Source organism: Habropoda laboriosa, unplaced genomic scaffold (genome assembly GCF_001263275.1).
Source record: "Habropoda laboriosa isolate 0110345459 unplaced genomic scaffold, ASM126327v1 scaffold90, whole genome shotgun sequence".
In the NCBI taxonomy this organism is placed as follows: Eukaryota; Metazoa; Arthropoda; class Insecta; order Hymenoptera; family Apidae; genus Habropoda; species Habropoda laboriosa.
Window position 1 is genome coordinate 2,063,626 of NW_017100218.1, and position 10,366 is coordinate 2,073,991.

Genomic DNA, 10,366 nt, shown 5'->3' on the forward strand with positions numbered 1-10,366 from the left:
TAACATATTTAATATATTTTAAATTATTTTAATATCACTGTTTATGCATGTTATACAACTAAAACAATATTAAAGTACTGCTTTCCTTACTTCACAGATATTAGAATTAGAATTGTTCATTCAAAAATGATTACTAGTTGTTCAATATTAATGAAGATATAAACTTGTTTCCTAACTAATAATGTTTTTAATCTTTAGCTACTAAAGAAAACATTTTGTAATTAATTATTATTATAGTATACAAATAAATAAAGAGAGTAAGATAATGAAAATGAACCAATTGTAGTAAAAAATTCTTCCACAACTGAGGTTTCCTATCTTATGGAAAATTAGAAATAAATACATTGTAAAAAATTACACGGTGGGCTAAGTAAATTATTTAATTAAATATAGCTTTTATGTTTCTAATTGCAACTTAGTGCAGACATAAGCATCTGATATATCTGGTAATTTTTCCACTTCATGAATGGTTGGTTCTATTTCTGTCTCTAGAATTATTTGATCCAACCATTGTTGAACTTGTTCTGTATGTCCATGAGAATTATATTGCTCTTCCATGATATTTCTTTTTGAATTTTTATAATTGTTTATATTTTCTTGCTGATTTACACTGGTAGTTTCAAGACTAACATCATGTTTCTGTAATTCTGTATTTGTCTTTGAAGAATGATCAACACTTTCCTCAGAGTTTTTGTTAAAAAAACTAGAAATGTGACTGGATTTTGCTGTTAAATTTATTACACTGGATGTTTTAAATCCAGTGCAAACATTTTCTACATTTTTATCTTCTGCTGTACAAGAAAATTCAATGTTTGTATCAGTGGAAATAATTCCTGTGCTTTTAATGGACTTATCAAAACAAACATGATCTTTATTTATGTCCTGATATTCTTCAATTTTATAAGGTTCCAAATTAGTTATTGCTGTTGTATTGGATCCTGTAAGTTCTATTCTTCCAAATTGTTTAATTTGTTCTTCCAAAGCACTTCTTTCATTTAATATTGCTATAGATGGAAGAAGAATTTCTTGACTGGATAATGCCAATGATATTTGCTGCGTATAAATTGCTTCTGATTGTCGTAAAAGTTGTTTCTCTCTAGCATATAATGTTTGTGCTAGTTGAGCAAAACATATTTTAATTTCTTCTTGAACCTTGAAATTATTTATATTATCTTAATAAAAATATATAGTATGTAATTGTAATTAACTAATAAATTGTATAAAATTTGAAACATTAAGAATAAATTCATGTTGACAGTATTGACAGTATGGAAAGAATAAAATATCTACATTAAAAAGAGGAATAAAATTAAGAAAGAAGAGAAGAATCATACACAAAAATTCTCACGAAAACAATTAAAAGGCTATAACCTTAAAATCGTTATTAAACAAATATATCTATGAAACAAAACATAAACAAAGAAAAATTACCTGAAGAAACTGTTTTTCTAAAAACGTTCTTTTATCAGCTATTAGTCTTATCCTGACAAGATTGTTGTCATTATCGGCGTTCTCTTCATTTTTTTCTATCATGTTATTTATTTACTGTGTTTGTTAAAATAATTAATTTTGTAGTGTAGCCTTATCAGCAACTGAAGGCAAAATTAATGTTATTAAAAACTGTATTACTTTTTTTTTAAATGCACGTGAAAACCACCTCAATGCATTTCCAAAAAATACTCATGAAGAATTCAACTTCTAATTATTTTACACCCGTTATATTAACTGAGCTGCCATCTTGATGCTTTAAAACTTTTTATTTCCCTTTAATAACAACAAAGTATCAAGTGTTAAAAACTGTAAATATTATAAATAGCATAAACATTAAATAATATCCTTAATCGAAAACTTATTAAAAAAAAATATTTAAAAAACTGAAACATGAGAAGAAGATTCGAATCTTACGACGTGTCCTTACTATATTTTGCATATTCCATGGTTTTCTATACGTACCCAGGTATAATTATGATAATTCAAAAATAATTTTAAAATAATTAACGATGAAATTGATAATACAGTTTCTATATCCTACTTCTATTCTATTAGAAACTACGAAATATAAAAGTAATATAATTTAATAAGAAACAAATTTTCAATAGTCATCTTTATTTACCAAAAACTTTTTCATACAGATTTTTCTTTTTGGTTTTTCTCTTTTTTCACATCGAATGAAACCCTCGTTTTGCATTTCGTACGAGAAACACGCAGGTAACATATGTTACTACACCAGATACTAATAAAATAACTAGTCGTAATAATTTTTAATTAAATACGTAGTGGATTTTGTCAAAAAGAGATTTTAAACAGTTGATCGGCTTAATGGAATAGTAATAATTTTTTTCTATTGGTAATGCAATGGATGTCTACTACGATATTCTTCCCTACGTAAATCTACCATTTTTATTAAGAATAAAATTTACACATACATCTGCAAAATCATACGTACACCGACATATTTTTCGAATTGCAAAAAAAAAATATTTCGGCTTAACGATCAATTGAACAGCAAAATATAATAATTATGGCAGCGTAGATATGTGTATTTTGTAATTAAATTCAAGATGTGCAATAGTTTTCATTTATGGTACACGCCCGATATTGCTAAAATAAGTTAGCAGCTAAATTTGTGACCGGGCTTACACGAATAGTTTTAGAATTTTTGAACACTTTTAAAGTACGTATGTACATACTTCGATTATTTCAACTTTCGAGACGATTTTAAAAAATACGAAACAACAATCCGTCATAGAGGTACATTACAGTCAACTATTCGTGTATGCCAAAAATTTGTTCTTGTACTTAGGTAAATTACTCTCTAAATATACTTAAACTAAGCCTAGACGCGATTTTTGAACACTTTAGTCGCCTTGTGATTTTGCGGTGTTAATTTACTAATCATCATCTATATATCATAAAAAAAGTTCATTTAAATAGTATAATTTTTTCTCTCGTAAACAGGAACACAATAAGAATTCTTTTCGAAACTACGATAAAAATAATTTAACAAAACAATTACACGAGAATAATAACGTTAAATGATGTTATTATTACTCCGTTAACTCGTTAAATTTATAGGATTGAAAACGAATCCGTGGCAGTTAAAGTGGTGTCAGTTCGACCGATGGCTGACCCATTTTCATTCGCAGACTTGTTACATCGTCCTCTATTCGTACTAACAACTTGTATTTCTAAAAGAAAAAAAAAGGAAAAAAGGATGAGAAAAAATAATTGCATTTTTATTTATTAGGCGAAAAATCGATCGAAAACTCGAAAAGATGCTGCTCACCGTAGACCTATCTCCTGGCGTTGTCATCCAGGCATAAATCATGTAACCAGGTATGCAAAGCATCGAAGATAACGCCGTCATCCAGCCAAGCACATGTGACCACCATGGATATTCATAATCTAAATATTTTACAGGTGTCCACTGTACGAGATTGAAGATGAACACGCCCTGATAAAATGTTTCACGTGTGAGAATAGATTCGGGATAAATAAGCGATATTAATACAAACGAGAAAACGTTGCAATGATTATCAAAACGTTAAGAATCACTCTTGTTCACATCGAAATACTGAATTGAAAAACTGAAACGACGAGAAACAGAGTGATTTAAAAAAATTAAAAAATTTGTCTACCTTTGAATTATAAAATATAGATTATAAAATGAACTTACGACACAAATCATGGGAGTGGTAATAGTCCAACAAAGTTTCCACCACATAAGAGGATAATATCCTATCATGTCTCTGAGAGCATCGTAGAATCGATTGACGCCAAATGCCCAGCTTATCGAGATGCACTCGAAGAATATTAAGAAAAGAAGACAGAATCCAGAAACTGCATACGAGTCCAGAATTTGGAAAACGTACATACCACCTTGCGAGATGCAAGATAATCCGATAATGTATGAAAGTACACATACGATGGCGATAAAGAGTTCTTTACGTCGACGAAGCAACTGCGGCCATTCGTCCACCTTGAATTTTCAGTAATTTAAAATAAATTTCTATTACAAAAACAAACAAAAAAAATTCAAAACACTTTATTCGACTTACACTTCGAAAGAGATCGAAAAGTTACTCACCATAGCAGTGACAAACCCTTCCATGGTACAGAACTGCGAATCTAAACCTATGAGAAGTAGCATAAAGAAGAACAGGCAAGACCAAAGTGGCGCTCCAGGAAGTTGAAGAACAGCGGAAGGATATGCTAGGAAAGCCAATCCTGGACCGGAAGCAGCGACTTCTGCGACAGGTTTTTGCTGCTCGTGGGCCATGAATCCTACCACGGAAAATATGACGAACCCAGCGAACATACTCGTCGAAGAATTCACCGAACAGACAATTAAAGCGTCCTTATAAACGTTGTTCGTAAATCTGTTATAGCTACCAAGAGCTACCAGTGTGCCTAAACCCAAACCGTATGAGAAGAAAATTTGAGTAACCGCGTCTATCCACACCTGCAAAATTCAACAGACTTTATTGTTAAAAGAGAACGACCAATAAAGAGATGCTATTGTTAAATAATTATATTTATATATAGATATATCTACCTCTGATTCTTTTAACTTCGATAGATTCGGACTAATGTAAAATTGAATCCCTTCCATGGCTCCAGGTAAAGTGATTCCCCGAATCAAAAGGATCGTTAGCAAAACATAGGGGAATAAAGATGTGAAGTACACCACTTTTCCAGTCCACTTGACGCCTTTCCAGATGCAAAAATAGCAGAGAATCCAGACCAAAAGGAGAGTACCGGCTAATTCCCAACGAATATTCCCCACGTGCTCCACGCCATCGCTGATCTGAAGTGCTCGACGTCTATAAAATTAGTATCTTACGTGACGAAGTAATTTTTTCACAATAATATCAGCTGCCTAATCAAACTTACTCCCAAAATTCTTTGACCGGATCAGTGAGCTCGGAGATCGTCACATTGACGTCGTTAACGGAACACATTTTAACAACATTATTTTGCGCGGTCAGCTCGAACCAGCAAAATAACGAATCTCTGTCGTATGGATTCACGCAGTTTTTCGTGTTCCAAGAATTGTTACAACTTCCCCATGGCAATTCTAATTAAACGAAGAAAAAGAAAGGATCAATTTCTAATAGATCTGTTTATTTTTTTTTCTTTTACTTAAGCATGATGCATAATCGAACTAACCACTACGCATGGACATGAAAAAGTAGAAGATTGCCCAGGCGAGGATAACGATGTAGTAAACGTTCATCCAACAGGACATGACTGCGGCAGCGTATCCGATACCCTTAAAAAGGGGCGCTATTTTGAAGACACCGAGGCCGCCAACGGTGAGCATCTGACCAAGGGCCAATTCCATAAAAAACATTGGAATTCCAGCGAGAACCAGTGTCAGAAAATATGGAATTAAAAAAGCGCCACCGCCGTTCTTGTAACATAGATACGGAAATCTCCAAACGTTTCCCAGACCGATTGCTAGGCCAACCTTCGAACGGAATTCAATGAAAAATGTTAAGATACGTATTAAGAAATCTGGTGTTGGTCGAACAAAAAGTAACAGATAAGATATTTTATTGTTTGAAAAAAAAAAAGAAATTACCACGCTCAGAATGAAATCTAGCTTAGTGCTCCATGTACCACGCTCTGGTAGCGGCTTCGTTTTATTAGATGCTGATGTTACGTTCAACGTTGTTTTGTCAGGATTTTCGGGATCCGCGAGGTCAGGTTCTCTCGATGCTTCTGTCATTTTGATCGATCTATTCCGCTCGCCGTGAAAAGGTTCCCTCGCTATCGATGGCCACTCTCGCGTGTTCCTCTAGTGGTCGCGGAACTACCGCGAAGACATAACAGTGTTTCTGTCGACAATGATACATGTCACAAATTCGTGTCCCTACGTTTCTCTCTGCTATACGACGTTTTAATCGTTTTTTTCCCTTTTTTATTCGTTAAGCCGTACTCTCTCCTTGTAGTAGGTACACTACCTATACCCGATTCTTTTTTCAAGGTTCGCTAGAAGGATGTAGTTTGCAGAAAACAAGTTTGACCGAGTTCTTTTTCCGGGACCGGATACGATTTGAGTTTTCTCGCGTGGAAAATCTGCGGAAAGCTATTACACGTTGAAATTCAAGGATACCAGCTGAGAATGGAAATCCGAGACAGCGCGAAAATTCTGAATTCTAACCATTGGACGCAAGGAAACATTCGCAAATTTACATTTTATCGTTTTAATAATTATATTAAAATTGAGAAGCAAACAGACAGTCTAGTTGTAAAACATCGTTAATAATGTCTTTCCTCTGTGTCTTTCTTAAAGATCAAGGGACTCGATGTTTCTCCGTCGTGGAACCGAACGAACCGTGAATGAAGGAAAGGACAGCGCAGTTTCTGACATGAAGATCAATAAGAGAAAAAAAATTCAAGGCGTAAAAGTAACATCGATGCGATCCGGTTAAATACGAATGTCCGGCTGGGGAACCCTGTAATGAATATCCGAGTCCGTGCGCGTTCCCCCAAAGCTCATCCTTCCCTGGCCCCTTCGCGGCCGATCTATTGCCCGGCTCCCTCTTCCTCTTCCACGCTCATAAAAAACAGCTATATTCTAATTAGCCGAGAATGCGTTGTTCCGCATAACCGACATTGCTATGATCTTGAATTCCTCCCTTACTATTTTAATTAGTTCCTCACCTAAGGTTCCGCGATTCAGTTTCTTCCTACGATTCTTTTCTGTACCGTCATTCCCGTGGACGTTTCGTTTCTCGGTCAATGACGGCCAGGTTAAGATGATAATTCACGGGTGACAAAGTAGCTTTATACAAACCTAACTGTAACCGATTATCAATCTCACGACACTGTGTCAGCCAGCCGTGCAAAAGTTGCGCTCCCGTGGTGTGTCACAGTTGTGGGTCTCCTCCTCGCGAAGATTTTTCCGACGATTCGTGAGTAGAAGAAGAAGTAGCGGAAGTTGAAGAAGCGGCAGCGCGGAATAGGGAAACGCCCGATTCAATGGAACTTTCTCAAAAGAATCGAATATCGTATGCACTGCACTGCACACTTGATCCTTCACGCAACAGCTCGGCGAACGGGACGAACGGGCGGCATCATTTCCGTGCTTGAAACGAGTCCTCGAGTGAAAAACGGTGGGTACGAAAACACTACAATTCGACGGAACCTTCGATCCGGTAAAAATTAAGATGTATTTCAACGATCAAGAGTTAACAAGTTCTCTTGATCCTGGCGGTTCTAACGACCTTACGATCATCGATTACTATATTACGATCTACATAAACGATTAGAACGCTACAACCGTTCGCTTTTCTTTCCCTTACTTTCCCTCTTTTCTGTCAACTTTTTGTTCTTTTTCTCTTTTTTCTTTCTTTCTTATCCGCCTGTCTCGATCCTCGATCTCTGAGAGAGACGACGATGCGAATGCTCAGCCGGCCCGCTCAGAACTGGAATCTGGAGTTCCCTTTCGACGGCGGACTAGCTGAAATATCGGGGGTACGAAATCGGGGGATCCCCCTTTTCCTTTTTTTCCCCCGGTCCACCCTTGCCGTTTACATCGGTGTCACGCGTTTATTCCGCGCGCGCTCACTCGTGCCTGCTCGCGCGCACGGGGGCAAGAGGGGACGAGGAAAACAAGGAGAAAGAGGGTCACCAAGATCGCAACAGTATATCATCATCAAGTTGACGGCTATCCCGACGATGCTGTGCTCTTTATTGTCACTGTTCCGATATATGTGCGCATCTATCTATTTTCCCTTATACGCGGATATCATTTTCTTAGATCATTTCCTTCAAATCTTAACCCGCCGATTCTGACGCGGCTGAAACACGTTGGTTAGAATTACTTGCGCTCTCATATCGCAGATAGAAAAGAGACGTTCCTTAAAAATGTAACAGACAGTTTTGTCTCTGATACTGATTGCAGGGTTTTGTTTTTTTTTATTTGATCGAAGAAGATCTAATCTTGGAAATAAGAGAAATTTTCATTATTCCTATAGTTTAGAGAATTTTATTGTTTTTAAAGTAACAATTTATTGTACATATTATTGAACGATGTTCCGAAGATTCGTTTTGCAAATGTTAAGGAAGTAAGGATATCGAGTTTCGCCTGGTGTTATTCTTGTTATAGAAACTACGGCTTCTGTACATGAAACAAGTAAGTTTCTGTACTTTCTGACGAAATGGAAGAGTGCGATAAAGTAGGTGAGCAAGACTAGGAAGCTAGTATATCCGGAGGGTTCACGTGACACCGATCTATCGCTACATCCGTTCTGGGTACACTCCGTAATATAGATCATCAGGATGATCGACATTAACTCACACAAATCCCGAAGCATCTACTATAGATAGACACTACTTTTCGATCTATGATAATCGAATTGGCGATTAAAAATGGAAACGAAAGAATTTTCGTATAAAACCTTGCAGTTAAAATTTTTATTCGGGAGAAAAAATGTGCCATTGGTAAAAGTTTCTTAGTTAACCGAGTGAAAAAAATTGATGTTGATAAAAATTTACGAGAAAAATTCAACACGTGGTGTTCGAATTTTTGACATTTTTTCGCGAAACAGGAAATTTTTAGCATAACTAATTTTTATACTTTGCGCGCGAGCGCATGCAGTTTGATTGCTCGTTAACGGTCAGCACGGCAGAGGGGAGCATCCCCAATGACTAGAGGATGTGCGGGAAGTGGCGCGGGAACCGCGTTAAGAATTACTTTGCGGGTCACATCTTTTTTTACGAGTCGAGCCACCTTTGATTCCATGAGATATGTTAAAACAGGTAATCCCATTGATTGATTAACATATAGTACACATTAACAGAAAGTACAGTGATCGAAACATATAACAAAAAGGTGAAAAATTGTTTGTAATTAAACAAAACATTTAAAATACTGGCAAAGTAACATATTTATTATTAAAATCGTGTCTTTGTGTAAAACATTGAATTAAATATAATAAAACATGCATATGCAATTACAATTCTGTACATGAAACAAAACTTTATATAGATAATAAGCACTTTATTAATAACTTGTGAATCGTTAGTTCCTATTAATTTAATACACATGAAATACATGTATTAATATTTTGATTATATTTAATACAATTATTTTACCATTAACACAAGTGTAATTATAAAGCATAGCAGATGAGCACGTAAATTGTCTGTTTTGAAAAAAACTTCTATAGGTTGGTATCATTTTTATTACCAAATTTGGCAGCCTTGCAAGATTCTGTCACCGTGTGCATTGAATAGTTGTGCTTTCTAACCTAACACGATTCATTTTTTTTATAAATCACACAGCAATCTGTTGCTTGATTATAATAAGAAATTAAGGAAATAATCTTTTTTTGACACAATGGCTGAAGCAATGCGTCAAACCGTAGCTGGAATGTTAAAAGGCATCGAAAGGTACGCATTATTCTTAAAACCAAATGTTTAACCAAATTCTGCCCGCCATTATAATGTACTTTGATAATGTGAAACAGTACCTGAGAATAACATATACAATCCTTTTTTAAACATAATTGCTAATTTATGTTACAATTTTGTTACTTAAATCTTTTACATATTACTAGCGTATGTCTTATCGTATGCGTTAGACAACATAATTCGGAATACCCTTTTTTGTAATTTAACCAAACAAATTTCAGATACAATCCAGAACATTTAGCGACTCTGGAAAAATATGTTGAAATACAATCCAGAGAAAATGCATATGATTTAGAGGCCAATTTAGCAGTTTTGAAACTGTATCAATTGAATCCACACAGATTTAACATGGATATTACTTGTCAAATATTGTTAAAGGCTTTGACAAATCTTCCTCACACTGATTTTGTTCTTTGCAAATGTCTTCTCAGTGAAAGAATTGTAAGTTATTTGTTTATAAACCTATTTCTTATGTTTTCATAAACTGGTAATTTTATGCATAACATATGTTAATTAAATATAATTTTAATAAATGGACACAATTATAATAGATGATAAAACATTTCATATAAAAGATATAATTTCTTACTTATATTTGTTACATAAATAAAAATTTTACTAACCACCACCAACCTTTTATAATATACAACTTAACAATAATCTAAAAATTATTTTACAGATGCAGGAAAGTCCTATTAATCAAATTATGTATTTAGGAGATATATTAGAACAATGTGACTTTCAACATTTTTGGGATAGAGTCCTTTCCATGTCTGATCTCTGTGATAGGATTGTAGGATTTCAAGATTCAATAAGAAAATTTGTTTGCCATGTAGTGGGAATCACATTTCAGACAATAGACAAAAATCTATTAGCACAACTTCTTGGGGGTGTTGATGGTAATTCTGTTTTTACATTTATTAAATATTTTGAAAGAGCATTA

General features: G+C 34.7%; 3 protein-coding genes across 3 annotated transcripts in view; 1 reads left to right on the forward strand and 2 right to left on the reverse strand.

Moving 5' to 3' along the window:
• Nucleotides 1-367: 367 nt before the first annotated feature.
• On the reverse strand, nucleotides 368-1,533 carry LOC108570884. The gene is made up of 2 exons (XM_017932813.1): nucleotides 1,432-1,533; nucleotides 368-1,152 (listed from the first exon to the last, which is right to left on the reverse strand). The coding sequence occupies exons 1-2, from the start codon at nucleotides 1,531-1,533 to the stop codon at nucleotides 397-399; spliced, it is 858 nt and encodes a 285-aa protein (XP_017788302.1). The 3' UTR covers nucleotides 368-396.
• Nucleotides 1,534-3,098: 1,565 nt separating this feature from the next.
• On the reverse strand, nucleotides 3,099-5,731 carry LOC108570881 (sodium- and chloride-dependent GABA transporter 1). Its single transcript, XM_017932811.1, has 8 exons — nucleotides 5,585-5,731; nucleotides 5,170-5,470; nucleotides 4,894-5,077; nucleotides 4,556-4,823; nucleotides 4,088-4,462; nucleotides 3,677-3,979; nucleotides 3,287-3,454; nucleotides 3,099-3,188 (listed from the first exon to the last, which is right to left on the reverse strand). The coding sequence occupies exons 1-8, from the start codon at nucleotides 5,729-5,731 to the stop codon at nucleotides 3,099-3,101; spliced, it is 1,836 nt and encodes a 611-aa protein (XP_017788300.1).
• A 3,505-nt stretch (nucleotides 5,732-9,236) lies between these two features.
• Nucleotides 9,237-10,366, forward strand: part of LOC108570878 (eukaryotic translation initiation factor 3 subunit K) — a 2,265-nt gene continuing 1,135 nt past the window's right edge. Inside the window, exons 1-3 of the mRNA XM_017932808.1 lie at nucleotides 9,237-9,402; nucleotides 9,645-9,864; nucleotides 10,103-10,360. Of these exons, the coding sequence (XP_017788297.1) occupies nucleotides 9,350-9,402; nucleotides 9,645-9,864; nucleotides 10,103-10,360 (531 nt within the window). The 5' untranslated portion in view covers nucleotides 9,237-9,349. The remainder of the gene's footprint in view (nucleotides 9,403-9,644; nucleotides 9,865-10,102; nucleotides 10,361-10,366) is intronic.

What these genes read in the sequence shown, in the direction of transcription:
- LOC108570884 (XM_017932813.1), bottom strand. Translation starts at nt 1,533, where the DNA reads ATGATAGAAAAAAATGAAGAGAACGCCGATAATGACAACAATCTTGTC. An exon ending in TAGAAAAACAGTTTCTTCAG is followed by an intron (nt 1,153 to 1,431) that starts GTAATTTTTCTT and finishes AATAATTTCAAG; the next exon opens with GTTCAAGAAGAAATTAAAAT.
- LOC108570881 (XM_017932811.1), bottom strand. Translation starts at nt 5,731, where the DNA reads ATGACAGAAGCATCGAGAGAACCTGACCTCGCGGATCCCGAAAATCCT. An exon ending in CCACTCCCATGATTTGTGTC is followed by an intron (nt 3,455 to 3,676) that starts GTAAGTTCATTT and finishes ACATTTTATCAG; the next exon opens with GGCGTGTTCATCTTCAATCT. An exon ending in CGCCAGGAGATAGGTCTACG is followed by an intron (nt 3,189 to 3,286) that starts GTGAGCAGCATC and finishes TTTTTCTTTTAG; the next exon opens with AAATACAAGTTGTTAGTACG.